General features: G+C 41.1%; 1 protein-coding gene across 17 annotated transcripts in view; it reads left to right on the top strand.

Annotated features, from left to right (window-relative positions):
- Positions 1–22,433, top strand: part of LOC146326833 (protocadherin alpha-C2-like) — a 199,833-nt gene that overhangs the window by 136,683 nt on the left and 40,717 nt on the right. Inside the window, exon 1 of one of the 17 annotated variants that reach the window (XM_084719161.1) lies at positions 1,212–3,701. The exons of 11 other annotated variants lie outside the window; for them this stretch is intronic. In XM_084719161.1, coding sequence (XP_084575287.1) covers positions 1,326–3,701 — 2,376 coding nt within the window. In that variant the 5' untranslated portion in view covers positions 1,212–1,325. Of the gene's footprint in view, positions 1–1,211; positions 3,702–4,853; positions 7,322–8,363; positions 10,857–11,669; positions 14,169–14,965; positions 17,421–18,447; positions 20,930–22,433 lie in introns of those variants that run through there. 5 more of the 17 variants (XM_084719157.1, XM_084719156.1, XM_084719166.1 and 2 more) reach the window with 5 other exon arrangements.

Below are 22,433 nucleotides of genomic sequence, written 5' to 3'. Positions count from 1 at the left end.
GCAAACCTCTCCCTGTTTGCTCATGCAACTCTACTCTGATACACTCATGCCTTTCCCCACAAAATAATGACAGGCAGAAACTAATTAACTCATAGCCAATGGGACCTGAAAGATACTGCACATGAAAATATATAAATGAAATAATATTTAAAGTGCTATAAATGACAAATAAATAATGCATTTACCAGTAACTTAATTCTGCATATTATGATGTGAAAATATTAATACTGTAAAATATAATTTATACTGTACAGCTTAATAAGAAAAACAAAATCCAACACAGCAACTTCAGCAATTAAAAAATAATGTAATGTGTACAGCAAATACGGTTAGTTTGTTGTCGCTGTCTAGGTAGAGATCTCCGTGGTGCTGAAATACGTTTTTATGCCATTCTGCTACAAACCCCGCTGATTTGTTTGTCTGCTGAAAAAAAATCTTCGGTGATTAAAATTTATCTAAGCTGGTATCTGTTGAAACAGTGTATGTCATGATGCAGAGTTGTTTAACCTTGGGTGTGTGTAGATGTTATTATCATGTTAAGTAAAATTTGCAGTTTCACCGAGTGAAAGTAGTGAAAAGTTGCTGTCCATTGTGCTGAACTACGTTTTTGACCAAGTCTGCTGAAAAAAACAAAACAGTTTTCATGTCTGGCCAGAGCGTTTAATTAGTGACAGGTGACAATTATTTAAGCTGGTACGTAGCTGAATTAAAACAGCGGTCACCGTGATGCTGACTTGGTAACCTCTGATGTAGCTGGCATCATTCTGTGATATGACATTTGCACATTCTCCTGAAACTGACCGGAGTGAAAAGGCGCTGTCCGTGGTTCTGGACTTTGGCTTGACTATATGTGATTTCTATACCATCCTGCGGTGAATCAAGGTCATGTCGTTGATTCATAATTAATTCTAAAACTGGGACTTTTATAATATGGTTATTACATTCAAGTATTAATTCAAAGTGATTTTTCTGAATCGGTTCTATTATTTCTCCTTTGCAGTGGCTCTGTTACTACTAAAATGTTCACAGAGTAAACTACATTATTTGTGCCGTTCATAGTAATTTGAATTCGCTATATATGTGTGTAGATACCTCTAATTCACCACAGGATGTCGCATGAGACCATAGACATGATTGTGCTTGCATATCCAGAACTCCTCCCACCTGCATGGGAAACATGAAATCGTCATCGCTCTTTAGTACATCCGCGGAAGCTGCTGTGCCGAGAAGGGCAGGAGCTTCAACAATACAATATTTCTTTGGACGAAAATTTCTGCACTGAGGATAAATGATCGTTTGGGATCAGTTTTTTTGCTGCTTCAACAATGTATATTCGGCGACAAGAGGAATACGTCTGGATTTACATTGTCTTTCTTTGTCTGTGTGACTGGTCGGCTTCGCAGTTATCATACTCGATTTCAGAGGAGGTGAACAAAGGCACCGTAGTGGGGAATATTGCAAAGGATTTAAACCTCAATGTACAGGATCTTGAAACCAGGGATCTACGAATTGTTTCGAGTTACAGTAAGAAATATTTTGACGTGAATCTGCGGACCGGGAACCTCTTTGTGGATGAGAGGATAGACAGAGAGGAGCTTTGTCCGAATGAGTTAAAATGTTCGTTAAAAATACAAGCTGTTGTGAACAATCCAATGACTGCACATCGCATAGAGGTTAATGTTGTAGATATAAACGATAATTCGCCTGTTTTTATTGAACAAACGTATGTTTTGAATATTTCAGAATCATCCTTAACGGGAGAACGATATTTTCTCCCAATAGCAGAAGATGCAGACATAGGCAGCAACTCGGTAAAGACTTACAAGCTGAGCCAAAATGAGCATTTCTCGCTTGATGTGCAAAGCGGTGGGGATCACGGTGTGTCTGCTGAGTTAGTGCTGCAAAAAGCTTTAGACCGAGAGAAACAGTCGGTGATTTCACTTCGCTTGACTGCTGTGGATGGAGGTAAACCGCCTAGATCAGGGTCATTACAAATACACGTCAATGTATTAGATGTCAATGATAATATACCAACTTTTAGCAAATCACTGTATAAGGTCCGTGTGCGTGAAAATGCTTCACACGGTACAGTGGTAATAAAATTGAATGCAACAGATTTAGACGAGGGCATGAACGGTAAGATCCTGTATTCCTTGATCAAACGAGGTAATACTGATAAATCAAATACATTTGATGTTAATTCCGAAACAGGAGAGATCACTGTGAAGGGTGCATTAGATTATGAAGAGACGCCTGCGTATGAAGTTAGAGTTCAAGCAATGGATCAAGGCACCTCTCCTCGTAGTACACATGCTAAATTACTAATAGAGATAGTTGATGTAAACGACAATAACCCAGAAATATCTGTGACGTCACTGATGACTCCAGTTAAAGAAGATGCAGAACTGGGGACAATCGTTGCTTTGGTTACAGTGAGTGATAAAGATGGAGGAAACAATGGTGTAACGAACTGTGAGGTTGTTGGGTCTGTTCCGTTTAAACTCAAGTCCAACTACAAAAATGACTATTCATTAGTAGTAGATGGACCACTGGACAGAGAAAACACTTCTCTTTACAATGTCACCATTACAGCTACAGATGAAGGAAGTCCGCCTCTGTCCAGTATCAGTGTCATTACTGTTCACATTTCTGATGTCAATGACAACGCACCTCGATTTATGGAGCCTGTGATTAATGTTTATGTCAAAGAAAACAGTCCAACAGGCTCCGTTATTTATACAATTAATGCATTTGACCCCGATCTCGACGGTAATGCGAAACTGACTTACAAATTGTTAGATGGTTCTCCAAAAAATATTCAGATTTCATCGATGGTGAACATCAACTCAGAGACTGGAGATATAGTCAGTCTGCAGGCCTTTAACTATGAGGAGTTAAAAACGTTTCAGTTTAAAGTTCAGGCCACAGACTCTGGTGTTCCTCCTCTCAGCAGCAACGTGACTGTCAACGTTTTAATTCTGGATGAAAATGACAATAATCCAACTATTCTCGCGCCATATTCTGAACACGGCTCCGTTAACAGTGAGACCATCCCCTATTCTGCTGAAGCGGGATACTTTGTGGCAAAGATCAGGGCTGTAGACGCAGACTCTGGATACAATGCGCTGCTTTCTTATCACCTGTCTGAGCCAAAAGGAAACAACCTCTTCAGGATCGGAACCAGCACCGGAGAAATCAGGACTAAGAGGAGAATGAGTGACAATGACCTGAAAACTCACCCCTTGGTGGTGTTGGTTTCTGATAACGGAGAACCCTCCCTGTCAGCTACTGTGTCTATTGAGGTGGTGGTGGTTGAGAGCACAGCTGACATCCAGACTCAGTTCAGACATGTGCCCATAAAGGACGACAGTTTCTCTGATTTAAACCTGTATCTGCTGATCGCCATTGTGTCGGTGTCAGTCATCTTTCTGCTGAGCCTCATCAGTTTAATAGCTGTCAAATGTCACAGGACAGACGGCAGTTTCAGCAGGTACAGCGCCCCAATGATCACCACCCACCCTGACGGGAGCTGGTCTTACTCCAAATCTACTCAGCAGTATGACGTGTGTTTCAGCTCAGACACCCTCAAGAGTGACGTAGTGGTTTTCCCTGCACCGTTTCCACCCGTAGATGCGGAGCTAATCAGTATTAATGGAGGAGACACTTTTACGCGGACTCAGACTTTACCCAACAAGGAGAAGGTAGGCCATTGTTGTGATTGATGTACTTGGAAAACCTTAACAATGCCACCATAAGGACACAATGCCATTTACTGCTCATGAGTGTCAAGATGTACAGCATTTTGATACATTAAAATGCAAATACGTTGAGCATCATGAATACAATAACGAAATACTATCAGTCACTCCCATCGTTCTTGTTTAAACAGCGACTTGTAATGTCTCTTATTCGACTCTCCCACAAGGCAATGTTCAAATCACAAATCAGTTTCCTAACGTCACTTTATATAACTTCTATTATTTTCAGAACGTGTGCAGATGCTCTCTACCTGAGACCGTCTGTGCAGAAATACCAAGATTCCATCATTTTTCATATAAATAGCTCGTGTGCTAGAGGGCTGTTTTAAATAGTTAATTGTAGCTCGTCATGGCTCTGAACTACGTCTATGTTCCATTCTCCTGCAAACCTCCCTGACTTTTTGTCTAGTGACAACATTTCATTAGTTATTAAAATGCTCCAAATTGTTGACATAAGGGTTGTCTTAGTGCTGAGTTTGTAACATCGGGTGTGCATAGCTGGTATCATTCTGTGAACATTTGTCTCCTGAACTTGATTGCAGTGAAAAGGCGCTGTCCGTGGTGCTGGACTTTGTGTTGACAATATGTGATTTGTGTAACAACCCAGTGAACCAAACTCGTTTGATTGATTGATTGATTGATTGATTGATTGATTGATTGATTGATTGATTGATTGATTGATTGATTTATTTATTACTCTTCCTAAATATGTCAGCGTTAAAAGGTGGCAATCACATTCAATATTTAATTTCCAATTCATTTTCTTGTTGGATATATTGCATTATTTGATCGTTATTCAACAGCTATTCAATAGTTACTGAAATTTTTCGCTTTTCCATCAATTCAGAGTCGTCACACTAAAAAGATTAAAATAACTGTTTGCACACTAAACCCGATAATTCGTCTCATTCATGCAAATCTAAAATTTCTGACTCTATATTTTCTTACCTATCATTTAACACAAGATGTCGCAAGAGACCACAGACATGACTGTGTTTATTTATCAAGAACTCCTCCTCCCTGCAAAAGAAAAAAAGGAAATCGTCATCAGCCATTAGTCCACCCGCTGAAGGAGCGGTGACGAGAGGGGCAGGAGTTTTAACACTAAAGGACTTCTTTGGGCGAAAATTTCTGGACTGAGGATAAATGATCGTTTGGGGATCAGTTCTTTTGTTGCTTCAACGATGTATATTCGACGACAAAAGGAATACCTCTGGATTCACATTTCCATGTTTCTTTGTCTGTGTGACTGGTCGGCTTCGCAGTTATCATACTCGATTTCAGAGGAGGTGAACAAAGGCACCGTAGTGGGGAATATTGCAAAGGATTTAAACTTCAACGTGCAGGATCTTGAAACCAGGGATCTACGAATTGTTTCGAGTTACAGTAAGAAATATTTTGACGTGAATCTGCGGACCGGGAACCTCTTTGTGGATGAGAGGATAGACAGAGAGGAGCTTTGTCCAAATGTAGTGAAATGCTCCTTAAAAATACAAGCTGTTGTGAACAATCCGATGACTGCACACCGCATAGAGGTTACTGTGTTGGATATAAATGATAATTCGCCTGCTTTTATTGAGAAAACTTATTCCTTGAATATTTCAGAATCATCTTTGACGGGAGAACGATATTTTCTGCCAATAGCAGTAGACGCAGACATAGGCAGCAACTCGGTAAAGACGTATAAGCTGAGCCAAAATGAACATTTCTCTCTTGATGTGCAAAGCGGTGGAAATAGCGGCGTGTCTGCTGAATTAGTGCTGCAAAAAGCTTTAGACAGAGAGAAACAGTCGGTGATATCACTTCTCTTGACGGCGGTGGATGGAGGTAAACCGCCTAGATCAGGGTCATTACAAATACATATTAATGTATTGGACGTGAATGATAATATACCAACTTTTAGCAAATCGCTGTATAAAGTCCATGTGCGTGAAAACGCGGCACAGGGAACAGTGGTTATAGCATTAAATGCAACAGATTTAGATGACGGAATCAACAGTAAGATCATCTATTCCTTTATCAAACAAGGAAATATTGATCCATCAAATACATTTGATCTAAATTCAGAAACAGGAGAGATTACTGTGAAGGGTGCATTAGATTATGAAGAAACTCCTGCTTATGAAGTTAGAGTTCAAGCAATGGATCAAGGCACCTCTCCTCGTAGTACACATGCTAAACTGCTCATAGAGATAACTGATGTGAATGACAATGCCCCAGAAATATCTGTGACGTCACTGATGACTCCAGTAAAAGAAGATGCAGAACTGGGGACAATCGTTGCTTTGGTTACAGTGAGTGATAAAGATGGAGGAAACAACGGTGTAACGAACTGTAATGTAGTTGGGTCTGTTCCTTTTAAACTCAAGTCCAACTACAAAAATGACTATTCATTAGTAGTAGATGGACCACTGGACAGAGAAAACACTTCTCTTTACAATGTCACCATTACAGCTACAGATGAAGGAAGTCCGCCTCTGTCCAGTATCAGTGTCATTACTGTTCACGTTTCTGATGTCAATGACAACGCACCTCGATTTATGGAGCCTGTGATTAATGTTTATGTCAAAGAAAACAGTCCAACAGGCTCCGTTATTTATACAATTACTGCATTTGATCCTGATCTCGATGATAATGCAAAACTGACTTACAAATTGTTAGATGGTTCTCCAAAAAATATTCCGATTTCATCAATGGTGAACATCAACTCAGAGACTGGAGATATAGTCAGTTTGCAGGCCTTTAACTATGAGGAATTAAAAACGTTTCAGTTTAAAGTTCAGGCCACAGACTCTGGTGTTCCTCCGCTCAGCAGCAACGTGACTGTCAAGGTTTTAATTCTAGATGAAAATGACAATAATCCAACTATTCTCGCGCCATATTCTGAACACGGCTCCGTTAACAGTGAGACCATCCCCTATTCTGCTGAAGCGGGATACTTTGTGGCAAAGATCAGGGCTGTAGACGCAGACTCTGGATACAATGCGCTGCTTTCTTATCACCTGTCTGAGCCAAAAGGAAACAACCTCTTCAGGATCGGAACCAGCACCGGAGAAATCAGGACTAAGAGGAGAATGAGTGACAATGACCTGAAAACTCACCCCTTGGTGGTGTTGGTTTCTGATAACGGAGAACCCTCCCTGTCAGCTACTGTGTCTATTGAGGTGGTGGTGGTTGAGAGCACAGCTGACATCCAGACTCAGTTCAGACATGTGCCCATAAAGGACGACAGTTTCTCTGATTTAAACCTGTATCTGCTGATCGCCATTGTGTCGGTGTCAGTCATCTTTCTGCTGAGCCTCATCAGTTTAATAGCTGTCAAATGCCACAGGACAGACGGCAGTTTCAGCAGGTACAGCGCCCCAATGATCACCACCCACCCTGACGGGAGCTGGTCTTACTCCAAATCTACTCAGCAGTATGACGTGTGTTTCAGCTCAGACACCCTCAAGAGTGACGTAGTGGTTTTCCCTGCACCGTTTCCACCTGTAGATGCTGAGCTCATCAGTATTAACGGAGGAGACACTTTTACTCGGACACAGACTTTACCCAACAAAGAAAAGGTAGGATATTTGTGCTGAACGCTTGAAAATATATAACCATGCTATCATACAATACAAAGCCATTTCCTGACTTCTTATGAGTGTCAACATTTACAGTAATTTGATACATAAAAACCTACATAATTAGGTCATCAATTTAACATCATAAATAAGGCCACGAAATAATACCAATGACAACAATCATATTTATCACGCCTGATCAAAAACCAACCAATGTAACTCTTTACGATATTGTACTTCAAAGCTTTGTCGAATAACAGTTGCTTCACCACAAGTTTTAACCTAACCTCTGTTCCTTTCAGAAGTTGTGAGAAATGTTATCTACTTAAAGTGGTCTTTACCGAAATACCAAGATTCTATTATATTTTAAAGGGAGAAAAAACTCCTGTATTATACTGGGACGTCGGACATGTTGATTGCACGTATTTAGAACTCTCCATGGTGCTGAACCACGTTCTTGTGGCATTCTGCTGGAAAAAATAACTGAAAGCATTTATTTTGTGATTAAGATGTGCCTAATTATTCTCTACATGAATTGAAACGGCGGTTGTTGTGGTGCTGACTTTGCACCGTTGGTTGTTTGGAGCCAGTATCTCTGTGATCTATCATTTGTGGTGTCTTCTGATACAAACTGCAGTGAAAGGCGCTGTCCACGGTGCTGGACCTTGTGTTAAGAACATGTGGTTTCTGTACCATCCTACTGATTTCAACTTGTTCTCTTTAATTTATGTTATTCTAAATATGTGAATTTTAAAATATGCCAATTATGTTCAAAAATTAACTTCTAACTCACTTTATTTCTTGATGAATTGCATTATTTTCCCTCTACAATAGTTCTTTTAGTCATTGAAAGGTTTATATAGTTTACCCGATCATTTGTGTCATTCATAATATTTTAAATTCTTTGACTGCGTTTTTTTTAAACTCTCATTCACCACAAGAGGTCGCAGGAGACCATAGTCATGACTGTGTTTGTGTGTCTAAAACTCCTCCCTCCAGAACAGAAAAAATTGAAATAGTGAACGCCCATTAGTCCACCCACTGACGGTGCTGTGACGGCGGGCAGGAGCTTCAACACTACAATATTTCTTAGAACGGAAATATCTGCACTGAGGATAAATGATCGTTTGGGATCAGTTCTTTTGCTGCTTCAACGATGTATATTCGACGACAAAAGGAATACCTCTGGATTCACATTTCCATGTTTCTTTGTCTGTGTGACTGGTCGGCTTCGCAGTTATCATACTCGATTTCAGAGGAGGTGAACAAAGGCACCGTAGTGGGGAATATTGCAAAGGATTTAAACCTCAACGTACAGGATCTTGAAACCAGGGATCTACGAATTGTTTCGAGTTACAGTAAGAGATATTTTGACGTGAATTTGCGGAACGGGAACCTCTTTGTGGATGAGAGGATAGACAGAGAGGAGCTTTGTCAGAATGTAGTGAAATGCTCCTTAAAAATACAAGCTGTTGTGAACAATCCGATGGCTGCACATCGCATAGATGTTAATGTTGTAGATGTAAACGATAATTCGCCTGCTTTTATTGAAAAGACGTTTTCGTTGAATATTTCAGAATCATCTTTAACGGGAGAACGGTATCTTCTGCCAATAGCAGTAGACGCAGACATAGGCAGCAACTCGGTAAAGACTTACAAGCTGAGCCAAAATGAGCATTTCTCTCTTGATATACAGAGCGGCGGAGATCACGGTGTGTCTGCCGAGTTAGTGCTGCAAAAAGCTTTAGACCGAGAGAAACAGTCGGTGATTTCACTTGTCTTGACGGCTGTGGATGGAGGAAAACCGCCTAGATCAGGGTCATTACAAATATACGTCAATGTATTAGATGTCAATGATAATATACCCACTTTCAGCAAATCTCTTTATAAGGCGCGTGTCAAAGAAAATGCCACTCCTGGAACACTTGTTATTAAGTTGAATGCAACAGATTTAGACGAGGGAATGAACAGTAAGATCCTGTATTCGTTTATAAAACGAGGAAATATTGATCCATCAAATATATTTAACCTAAATTCAGAAACAGGAGAGATCACTGTGAAGGGGATATTAGATTATGAAGAAACACCTGCTTATGAAGTTAGAGTTCAAGCAATGGATCAAGGCCCTGTTCCTCGTAGTGCACATTCTAAACTGCTCATAGAGATAATTGATGTGAATGACAATGCCCCAGAAATATCCGTGACGTCACTGATGACTCCAGTTAAAGAAGATGCAGAACTGGGGACAATCGTTGCTTTGGTTACAGTGAGTGATAAAGATGGAGGAAACAATGGTGTAACGAACTGTAAGGTAGTTGGGTCCGTTCCATTTACACTTAAGTCCAACTACAAAAATGACTATTCATTAGTAGTCGATGGACCACTGGACAGAGAAAACACTTCTCTTTACAATGTCACCATTACAGCCACAGATGAAGGAAGTCCGCCTCTGTCCAGTATCAGTGTCATTACTGTTCGCGTTTCTGATGTCAATGACAACGCACCTCGATTTATGGAGCCTGTCATTAATGTTTATGTCAAAGAAAACAGTCCAGTAGGCTCCGTTATTTATACAATTACTGCATTTGATCCTGATCTCGAAGGTAATGCGAAACTGACTTACAAATTGTTAGACACTTCTCCAAAAAATATTCCGATTTCATCGATGGTGAACATCAACTCAGAGACTGGAGATATAGTCAGTCTGCAGGCCTTTAACTATGAAGAGTTAAAAACGTTTCAGTTTAAAGTTCAGGCCACAGACTCTGGTGTTCCTCCGCTCAGCAGCAACGTGACTGTCAACGTTTTAATTCTGGATGAAAATGACAATAATCCAACTATTCTCGCGCCATATTCTGAACACGGCTCCGTTAACAGTGAGACCATCCCCTATTCTGCTGAAGCGGGATACTTTGTGGCAAAGATCAGGGCTGTAGACGCAGACTCTGGATACAATGCGCTGCTTTCTTATCACCTGTCTGAGCCAAAAGGAAACAACCTCTTCAGGATCGGAACCAGCACCGGAGAAATCAGGACTAAGAGGAGAATGAGTGACAATGACCTGAAAACTCACCCCTTGGTGGTGTTGGTTTCTGATAACGGAGAACCCTCCCTGTCAGCTACTGTGTCTATTGAGGTGGTGGTGGTTGAGAGCACAGCTGACATCCAGACTCAGTTCAGACATGTGCCCATAAAGGACGAGACTTTCTCTGATTTAAACCTGTATCTGCTGATCGCCATTGTGTCGGTGTCAGTCATCTTTATACTGAGCCTCATCAGTTTAATAGCTGTCAAATGTCACAGGACAGACGGCAGTTTCAGCAGGTACAGCGCCCCAATGATCACCACCCACCCTGACGGGAGCTGGTCTTACTCCAAATCTACTCAGCAGTATGACGTGTGTTTCAGCTCAGACACGCTCAAGAGTGACGTAGTGGTTTTCCCTGCACCGTTTCCACCTGTAGATGCTGAGCTCATCAGTATTAACGGAGGAGACACTTTTACCAGAACTCAGACTTTACCCAACAAAGAAAAGGTGAGTTGTGTGCAGCCTTACTATATTCTAAGGTTGAAAAAGCCCATTAAGAGCAAATGTTCCATTTCTGAATGGCCTTCCTGATGCTGTCTGTTGCCAAAAAGTTTATTCGTGCTTTCGCCCACATACATGGCAGAAATCATAACTATGATCAAACCACACGTTTATACCTTTATACCATTTAATCAGATAACAGATTTGTCTTAAGGTGAAAAACAATGGCTGTATCAAGTAAGCGGTAGGCGCTTTTCATGGTTCTGAAAACATGCTGTTTTCCACAAACTCTGGCGTGGCAGCTTTGAGTTGTGTTGTCACTATTTTTTTCAATTACTTAGGCTATCAGATCATAAGTTCTTTATGTACTTTTGTTTTTAAGGTGACAGATGAAAACCAATTTGTTTAGTTGGTGCTCAACAGGCTTCAAAGGATAGACGGTGATTGTACTGTCGACATTAACCTCTGTATAGGGAGAATACTGACATGCCTTGGAACTCATTTGTCTTGAACATGTCTTTGATGTACTTTTTCATCTGTATTATTATTATTTTTTTTTTGTCTTTTCTCTTCAGTAATCTGTTAGTATTTAACGTGATCCTTTTTTCTCTATACAACTTGTCAAATGGAACTTCATGGTTTGTACTGAACCCATTTACAACTTTAAGATATGCGGTATTAGACGTGTTGAGAGTGTGGAAATTATTTTCATATCTAAGCTGTTCCGCGCGAGGTCGCTGATGACCACGTCTTTTTTGTAAGCTCCATGTTTTCAGTCTCCTCCCTTCCGCGTGAAGCGTCAGCAGACTGCGAGTGCTTTGTGAGAGGAACACGGATGGCGATGAAAAGGAGAGGACTCGAGTGGATGGGATTAAAAATGTTGGCCGATCGAGCAGCGTTTTACGGATAAATATATTTTGTTTTTCTTCAGTTTACCTGAAAGCAGCGATGGGCTGTGGGAGGAAAAACGAAGTGCTCAGTTTGCTGTTCATTCTGTTTTTTTCTGACTGGACTGCTGCTCAGATATCGTATTCTGTTTCCGAGGAGGTGGACAAAGGGACTGTGGTGGGGAACCTCGCAAAGAATTTAAATGTCAACGTCCGAGAACTGCAAACGAGGAATCTAAATATCGTGTCTGGGTACAGTAAGAAATATTTCGAGGCGGATTATAAAACGGGGGATCTTTATGTTAATGAGCGACTAGACCGGGAAGAGCTTTGTCCAAACACGGTAAAATGCACGCTAAACTTAGAGGCCATTCTGAGTGATCCTATGGTACTCCATCGCATTGAGGTGGTAATTGTTGATTTAAATGACAACGCACCCACATTCGTCGAGAACTCATATTCACTTAATATATCTGAATCGTCACCTACGGGCGAACACTTCTTGCTTCCCCTGGCAATTGATGCAGATACGGGGAGCAATTCTGTTAAGACTTACAGGCTCAGTCCAAATGAATATTTCTCTCTAGATGTGCAGAGCGGTGGGGAACACAGTGTATCTGCTGAATTGGTGCTGTTGAAAGCTTTGGATCGTGAAAAACAAGCTGTTATTGAACTAACGTTGACCGCTGTGGATGGGGGAAAGCCTCCTAAAACAGGAAGCTTACATATAAATGTAAATGTTCTGGATGCCAATGATAACACGCCTTCATTTAGTAAAACACTTTACAAGGCACGGGTAAATGAAAATGCGCCAGCTGGATCACTAGTAATTCAACTGAGTGCCACAGATTCAGACGAAGGGGACAATGGGAGAGTTACTTATTCTTTTGTCAAGCGAGGAAACTTCAATCCTGCAGATGTGTTTTCAATAAATGCACAAAGTGGGGAGATCACGGTCAAAGGTAATTTGGATTACGAAGCACAGCCAGCATATGAAATTCATGTTCAAGCAACAGACCAAGGGGCTTTTCCCCGGAGGGCAAATGGAAAGCTGCTAGTGGAGGTAGTTGATGTGAATGACAATGCCCCAGAAATTGTGGTGACGTCACTCATGAACCCAGTTAAAGAAGATGCTGAACTAGGGAGCGTTGTCGCTTTAGTGACAGTTACTGATAAAGATGGAGGGAAAAACGGTCAGACTAGCTGTAAGCTTATTGGTTCTGTACCCTTTAAGCTGACTTCTAATTATAAAAATTATTACTCTTTAGTTGTAGATGGGGCCCTTGATAGAGAAGAACGCTCTTCTTATAATGTCACGATTACGGCTGCTGATGAGGGAACCCCACCTCTATCCAGCACCGGCGTTATTACTGTTCACGTTTCTGATGTCAATGATAATGCGCCTGGTTTCCTTGAACCTGTGATTAACATCTATGTAAAAGAAAACAGTCCGGTTGGAGCTCGTATCCATACAATGACTGCAGTCGACCCGGATATAAATGAAAACGCAAGAGTGACATACTCATTAGCCGGTGATTCAAAGAGTATTCCAATAACATCTGTTGTAAACATCAACTCAGAGACTGGAGATATAGTCAGTCTGCAGGCCTTTAACTATGAGGAGTTAAAAACATTTCAGTTTAAAGTTCAGGCCACAGACTCTGGTGTTCCTCCGCTCAGCAGCAACGTGACTGTCAACGTTTTAATTCTGGATGAAAATGACAATAATCCAACTATTCTCGCGCCATATTCTGAGCACGGCTCCGTCAACAGTGAGACCATCCCCTATTCTGCTGAAGCGGGATACTTTGTGGCAAAGATCAGGGCTGTAGACGCAGACTCTGGATACAATGCGCTGCTTTCTTATCACCTGTCTGAGCCAAAAGGAAACAACCTCTTCAGGATCGGAACCAGCACCGGAGAAATCAGGACTAAGAGGAGAATGAGTGACAATGACCTGAAAACTCACCCCTTGGTGGTGTTGGTTTCTGATAACGGAGAACCCTCCCTGTCAGCTACTGTGTCTATTGAGGTGGTGGTGGTTGAGAGCACAGCTGACATCCAGACTCAGTTCAGACATGTGCCCATAAAGGACGACAGTTTCTCTGATTTGAACCTGTATCTGCTGATCGCCATTGTGTCGGTGTCAGTCATCTTTCTGCTGAGCCTCATCAGTTTAATAGCTGTCAAATGTCACAGGACAGACGGCAGTTTCAGCAGGTACAGCGCCCCAATGATCACCACCCACCCTGACGGGAGCTGGTCTTACTCCAAATCTACTCAGCAGTATGACGTGTGTTTCAGCTCAGACACGCTCAAGAGTGACGTAGTGGTTTTCCCTGCACCATTTCCGCCTGTAGATGCTGAACTCATCAGTATTAACGGAGGAGACACTTTTACCAGAACTCAGACTTTACCAAACAAAGAAAAGGTAAGAATCAATCCTCCCCAACCAGTTCACGATTAGTTTCGTATTTTTTGTGTACACCTTCTCCCCCTGTATCAAAATAACTAGCTGTGCTGAGTTGTGGAAGACGTGTTTCTATAGACTACTTTTGTTTCCTTCCCTGTCTGCTTTGGCGCTGTGCACGGTATCCAAATCGCAAGAGCCTTTAAGGAGACTTGGGGCCTTCATGATGATTGTGTTATTCCATTTATGAAAGTATGGCCATCTGATTATCAGGTCTTAGTCGTGTATACCTGACAGTATCACAGAAAAGCTATTCAAAGTATGGTGCTGAATATCATGATTTGTTAGACAGTATTCGAAGCCGTTGCTAAATAATAGTATTTTAAGCAGAGAAGTCACTGGTCAAAGTAGATCTCCAGTGTGCTGTTGACCAGTGATGACGCTGTCCATGGTGCTGAACACTAGATGGCATTTTTTTCCATGCATGAAAAGGCTGCTTCGTTTTTATATTATATAAACCCTAATACGACATTATGTGTCACTTCTTTAATATGTTTTGTCCTGATAACACACAACTGTTAGCGTTCACTTGTGTTGACCGAGGTTTTATATAATTTTCCACTGCTTTGACTTTCTGCACAAGTACAGACTATACGCTCGCGAACATCCATGTCTTACACTCGCACCAAAATAACAGTTGGTGTCACTGGAGACCACGATCTCCATGTGGCTCCTTTTTCCTCCAGACTCCTCCTCTCCGTGCGACGCATGAGCAGTCCACGGGTGCTTTGTCAGAATATAGAAATGGTCACAAGACAGAGAGGGTTTCGTCTGTTTTTCACCTAAAGCGTGGACATGTTCGAAAATGGTTATTTCTTTTATTCTGTTGCAGCTATGGGACGTGCAGGACTAACAGTCACGATATGGATACAAATTACAGCTCTGCTTTGTTTGTGTGGTGGGGCTACAGCGCAGCTCTCGTTCTCCGTGTCCGAGGAGGTTGACAAAGAAACGGTAGTGGGAAATCTCGCAAAGGATTTACAAATCAGTGTTACCGAACTGGAAAAACGGGAGTTACGAGTTGTATCTGGTAATTCTAAGAAATATTTCGACGTGGATTTAAAAACGGGTTCTCTCTATGTTTGCGAGAGGATTGATCGTGAGGAGCTCTGCCCAAATACGGCAAAATGTTCCCTGAACATAGAAGCCATTCTGAGCAATCCAATGCATCTGCATCGCATAGAGGTACAAATTATTGATATCAATGATAATGCGCCATCCTTTCGTGAAAAGGAGAAGACTTTCAATATTTCGGAATCTTCTTTTACCGGAGAGAGGTATCTACTCCCAATGGCAAAAGACGCAGACACTGGCAGTAACTCGGTAAAAAGCTACAAGCTGAGTCCAAATGATTATTTCTCACTGGACGAACAGAGCGGCGGACAACACAGTGAATCTGCTGAATTAGTGCTCCAGAAATCTTTAGACAGGGAGAAACAGTCTGTTATCCACCTTACTTTAACTGCTCTGGACGGAGGAAAGCCTGCCAGATCAGGTACATTGAAAATAGTGATACATGTTATGGATGTAAACGACAATGCTCCGGTATTTAGTAAATCTCTGTATAAGGCCCAGGTATCTGAAAACGCTGCATTAGAGACATCCATGCTGACTGTAAGTGCTACAGATTTAGATGAGGGGATAAATAGTCAAATCGTGTATTCATTTATTGAAAGGGGAAATTTCAATCCCGAATCTGTGTTCTTTATAAACCCAGACACAGGGGAAATCATTGTGAGGGGAAAAGTAGACTATGAAGAGAGTACAGCATATGATATTCGTATACAGGCAAGAGATAAAGGTATGCCTTCTCGCAGTGTGCATGGTAAATTGCTAGTGGAGGTAATTGATGTTAATGACAATACACCTGAAATCATTATCACCTCTCTTATGAGTCCAGTTAAAGAGGACGCTGAGTTAGGTACAGTGGTTGCTTTGGTGACTGTGACTGACAAAGATGGTGGTAAAAATGGTCTCACCAGTGCTAAAATTCTTGGATTGGTGCCTTTTAAACTCAAGCTTAACTACAAAAATTATTATTCATTAACTGTTGATGGACCTCTTGACAGAGAAAGAGTTTCTCAGTACAATGTAACCATCATGGCCACTGATGAAGGCACACCACCTCTCTCCAGCACCAGTGTTATTCCTGTGCATATTTCTGATGTGAATGACAACGCCCCTCTATTCTCAGAGCCTGTGATTAATGTATATGTGAAAGAGAATAGTCCAGTGGGAGCTACTATCTTTACTATAACTGCAGTTGATGCAGATATGGAAGAAAATGCAAAAATAACATTTTCATCATTAGATGGCATTTCAAAAAGTATTCCAATAACATCTGTTGTAAACATCAACTCAGAGACTGGAGATATAGTCAGTCTGCAGTCTTTTAACTATGAGGAGTTAAAAATGTTTCAGTTTAAAGTTCAGGCCACAGACTCTGGTGTTCCTCCGCTCAGCAGCAACGTGACTGTCAACGTTTTAATTCTGGATGAAAATGACAATAATCCAACTATTCTCGCGCCATATTCTGAACACGGCTCCATTAACAGTGAGACCATCCCCTATTCTGCTGAAGCGGGATACTTTGTGGCAAAGATCAGGGCTGTAGACGCAGACTCTGGATACAATGCGCTGCTTTCTTATCACCTGTCTGAGCCAAAAGGAAACAACCTCTTCAGGATCGGAACCAGCACCGGAGAAATCAGGACTAAGAGGAGAATGAGTGACAATGACCTGAAAACTCACCCCTTGGTGGTGTTGGTTTCTGATAACGGAGAACCCTCCCTGTCAGCTACTGTGTCTATTGAGGTGGTGGTGGTTGAGAGCACAGCTGACATCCAGACTCAGTTCAGACATGTGCCCATAAAGGACGAGACTTTCTCTGATTTAAACCTGTACCTGCTGATCGCCATTGTGTCGGTGTCAGTCATCTTTCTGCTGAGTCTCATCAGTTTAATAGCTGTCAAATGCCACAGGACAGACGGCAGTTTCAGCAGGTACAGCGCCCCAATGATCACCACCCACCCTGACGGGAGCTGGTCTTACTCCAAATCTACTCAGCAGTATGACGTGTGTTTCAGTTCAGATACGCTAAAGAGTGATGTAGTGGTTTTCCCTGCACCGTTTCCGCCTGTAGATGCTGAACTCATCAGTATTAATGGAGGAGACACCTTTACTAGAACTCAAACTTTACCTAATAAAGAAAAGGTGAGTTGTGTAAAGCCTTTCACTCTATTTTAAGGAGTGAAATGTCCATTAACAGCAACCTTTCCTGTTCTGAATGTCATATTTTATCATAGGCTTACCTGCTGTTTGTCGCCAAAGTTCTCTCCTTGCTTTCACGTTCATGACCTGAAAACATGACAGAAATCATAATTAAGACATACACTTTAATAGTTCTGCATAACTGTGCAGTTAAACAGGTAACAATTTGTCATAAGTTGGAAATTAGTGGACATATCCAAGTGGTAGGCACTTTCAGTGGTGCTGAAGACATATGTTGTCTTCTTTGTCATCAATCAAAAAACTTTAGTGTGACAGGTATGGATTATGCCATCAGTAGTTTTTCAGATTTAAAGTGTCAATTTGTACATAGACTGTGGCACTTAACATTTGTTACTACCCTTACTATAAATTATTTCTCAAAGAAAAGGTTCAGGGGTGGTGCTTAAAATGCAGGGATGCCTATAATTAACCACAATAGGAATACGTCTTTCACTTCATTGTGTTGTGCTTGACAGCTGTGTGGTTGTGTTATCTAATGTACTTCTTCTCATGATGCCAATTTAAAATTAGTCATCTGTGCCATAATTGTAAGGGCAACACTTTTGCAAACAGGAAAATCTTGTTCCTCTGTGACCAGTTGGTCAATTACTTTAGCCATTCTGTATAGCATTCAACACTTTTGGACTTTCCAACAGCTTAATGATATTTATCTTCTCTTTAAATAGATCTATTGAAAGTTTTCTCTTCAGAATGCCTGGTAAAAACGAGTGTCACCTTTCAGTTGATTGCAAATCATTATGGATTTGGAATCAGTTAAGTCACCAAAATATCAAAGATTTTATGTAAATCATCATCTGTTTTCATCATTTCTTGCCTTTGACTTTAACATTTACCACCACAAGATGTCGCTATGAGCTCACAGAGTTTAAGTATTTATTTTCTGTGCGACGCTCCTCCCTTTTCGTCTAAGAGAGAGACTTGTAATTCTTTGTTCGTTGTGTGGCAGTACAGAACATCGTCAGTTTTGCGAAGCTCTGACCTGGATGTATCATTACTGAGCAATGTTACCGCTGGCGTGTTTTTTTTAAACTGACTTGTTTTAGCAGTCTGTGGACAGAATGCAACAAGGGACTATTTCTCGGAATTGGATTTATTTTTTGATCCATGTTTCTCACATGTGGAGTATCGCAGCAGCACAAATTGTGTATTCTGTTACCGAGGAATCCAGCCCGGGTACAACTGTGGGGAATTTGGCGAGAGACTTGCATCTAGATGTACAAGAATTGGAAACTCGAGGTTTTCAGATTTCAGGACCTAATACGAGGTATTTCGAAGTCAATGTTAAGACTGGGATTCTTTTGGTGAAAGACAGAATAGACAGAGAGGAGCTCTGCTCTCGTAATGTGAAGTGCTCTCTGGAAGTGGAAGCCATTGTGAACTCTCCGCTCAATCTTTATCGCTTTGAGGTGAAAATTCTGGATATTAACGACAATGCACCTTCTTTTCGGATACCGGGAATTGTTTTGAACGTGTCTGAGTCAGCTTTTCCTGGTGAAAGATTTGCGCTTCCAAAGGCTTTCGATGCAGATGTCGGTAGCTATTCAGTTAAAGGCTACAAGCTGAGTCAAAATGAACATTTCACCCTGGATGTGCAGAATGGTGGAGAGCCGAGTATGTCTGCTGAAATGGTGCTACATAAAAATTTAGACCGTGAGAAACAGCCTATTATCAAACTAACATTGACAGCTATCGATGGAGGAAAACCTCAGAAATCGGGCACGTTACATATCACCGTTAATGTGCATGATGTAAATGATAATATTCCAGTTTTTGATAAACCGCTGTACAAAGCCACAGTGCCCGAGAATACGCCGCCCGGTGCAACAGTAGTTTCTGTGCTTGCTCGGGATTTAGATGAGGGTCTTAATGGCGAAATACTTTATTCTTTTATCAACCAAGACAATGATAACGATGTCGATAAATTTGCCATTAATCCTATGACTGGAGAGATTACAATTAAGGGTGAACTGGATCACGAAAAAAGCAACGCAGTTGAAATCCGGGTCCAAGCAAAAGACAAAGGGCCAAATCCAAGAGCATCTCACTGTAAAGTACTGGTTGAAATCACGGATGTTAATGACAATCCACCAGAAATATCTGTAACATCTTTAGTCAACGTAGTGAAGGAAGACGCACCTCTAGACACAATGGTGGGACTTATAACGGTGAGGGATAACGACGCAGAAAAAAATGGCGTTGTTCAGGTTAGAATCGTTGATTCAGTGCCGTTCAAAATTAAGAACACGTATAAGAATCATTATTCTCTGGTCGTAGACGGACCTCTGGACAGAGAACGAGCTTCTAAATATAATGTCACAATAACAGCGACTGACGAAGGGGTGCCGCCTCTTTCTGGTACAAGCGTTATTACAGTCCACGTTTCTGATGTCAATGACAATGCACCTCGTTTTAAAGAGCCTGTGGTAAACATTTTCGTCAAAGAAAACAGTCCTATAGGCGCTGTTATCTACACTTTGACTGCAGACGATCCGGATGTAGACGAAAATGCAAAAGTAACGTTTTCGGTAATTAATAGTAATAAAAACAATGTAATAGGGTCAGTTATAAACGTCAATTCTGAGACTGGAGATATAGTCAGTCTGCAGTCTTTTAACTATGAGGAGTTAAAAACATTTCAGTTTAAAGTTCAGGCCACAGACTCTGGTGTTCCTCCGCTCAGCAGCAACGTGACTGTAAACATTGTAATCATGGATGAAAATGACAACAGCCCCACGATTCTTTCTCCATATTCTGAACACGGCTCCGTTAACAGTGAGACCATCCCCTATTCTGCTGAAGCGGGATACTTTGTGGCAAAGATCAGGGCTGTAGACGCAGACTCTGGATACAATGCGCTGCTTTCTTATCACCTGTCTGAGCCAAAAGGAAACAACCTCTTCAGGATCGGAACCAGCACCGGAGAAATCAGGACTAAGAGGAGAATGAGTGACAATGACCTGAAAACTCACCCCTTGGTGGTGTTGGTTTCTGATAACGGAGAACCCTCCCTGTCAGCTACTGTGTCTATTGAGGTGGTGGTGGTCGAGAGCACAGCTGACATCCAGACTCAGTTCAGACATGTGCCCATAAAGGACGACAGTTTCTCTGATTTAAACCTGTATCTGCTGATCGCCATTGTGTCGGTGTCAGTCATCTTTCTGCTGAGTCTCATCAGTTTAATAGCTGTCAAATGTCACAGGACAGACGGCAGTTTCAGCAGGTACAGCGCCCCAATGATCACCACCCACCCTGACGGGAGCTGGTCTTACTCCAAATCTACTCAGCAGTATGACGTGTGTTTCAGCTCAGACACGCTCAAGAGTGATGTAGTGGTTTTCCCTGCACCGTTTCCACCTGTAGACGCTGAACTCATCAGTATTAACGGAGGAGACACTTTTACCAGAACTCAAACTTTACCTAATAAAGAAAAGGTAAGACGCAGTCGTAAACAATGAGTTCGCTATTAGTTTTCTAACTTGTGTGTACATCATCTCCTCCAGTATTAAGCTCTGTTGAACTGTGAAAGAAGTATTTTGTAGCCTTCTTTTTCTTCCCTCTGTCTGCTTTTGGCGCTATCCATGGTACTGAAATCAAAGAGGCCTGTTCGAGCCTCTTTGTAACAATAGTGTGCTTGTTATATCCCAGACCGTCCCACAGAGTATTACACAAAACTGGTAGGGGCTGGGGTGTAGTACTTTATATCAAAATGTAGTAAAGTAAAATTATTAGAGAAAATAACAATGGTAATAATGTATCTAGTGGAAATACAACTTGTGAGTAAGGTCATGAAAAGCTTTGATAGACCCTTTTCAAAGCAGCCGTTTTGACAAGAAATAGTGGGATAAATACAACGGGACCTTAATTAGTACTATTGATAACACCTGTGTTTACCATATTGTTCCATATCAATATCGCTACACTGAAATTACAGTAAATTACTGGCAGCTGCAGTTGCCAGTATTTAACTGTTATTCTGCAGTTTACCTACTGTAATCTATAACAACATTTTGTTAGTGTAAAATATATTACAGTACTGTGCTGTATAGAATGTAACTTTTACACTAAAATACTGGCAGCTACAGTTGCCAGCAGGAAACTGTTATTTTAGTCTTCCTACTGTAACCTAATTAATCAATTCATTACTGTTAAACTTATTTAACTACTGTTTAATGTGATCTTTACAGTATAACACTGCTAAAAGTTAATTTGAACATTTAAGATTACATTTCAAAATAAAAGTCACTGAAAATTGCTAGAAATGGCTCAAACAAGAAAATGACCTTACAACATTGAGCTTTTATTAAATTCTGTGAAGCATCAAACACATTCTGTGGCTGACATACTTAAACTAAATACATTTTTTTAAATCCAACCCATAAAATCAAAATGCCTTGCACAGAACATTTTCTCAAACTGCATGGCTTAGTCCATGTACCCTGAATTCAGTTTCCTTTTTTCTGTACTTTGGTAAGAGAAGAGAGTGAGTGAAAAAACAAACCTGGAGCTGCACAATTGAGACAACTGGAACAAACTACACTGAACATAACACAATGCTGAGGCTTGTTACCTTAAAATGAAAGCATGAACATCTGGTTGGAGTGTGGACTTCCTTTCTATGAAAGTGAGGTCCTCTATGGAGATGTCTTTTGGGCTTTCCTGTAAGGATGGCCACATGGGGGATTCACAGTTGCTGCGTTTTTCTGGACCAGCTTCCCTGTCTTCTTGGGCACCACCGTCCCCTGGCTGGTCTTTGTTCCCTTCTCAGGATTAATTCCAATTAAGCACCTAAACGTGTAATAACAGAGAAAACACATAAGATATTAGGTATTGTAAGTAAATATTTTTGTATTTAATACTGAAACCCAAACACAAAATAAAAATTCTTTTTTTTTTCTCATGAATATGACCATTATATATGACACAGCTCTAACTTAA

The sequence above is a fragment of the Lutjanus erythropterus genome, chromosome 5 (genome assembly GCF_056507025.1).
Source record: "Lutjanus erythropterus isolate fLutEry1 chromosome 5, fLutEry1.hap2, whole genome shotgun sequence".
In the NCBI taxonomy this organism is placed as follows: Eukaryota; Metazoa; Chordata; class Actinopteri; order Lutjaniformes; family Lutjanidae; genus Lutjanus; species Lutjanus erythropterus.
Note: the sequence above shows the minus strand (reverse complement) of the source record. Positions and strands in the feature narration are given on the sequence as shown.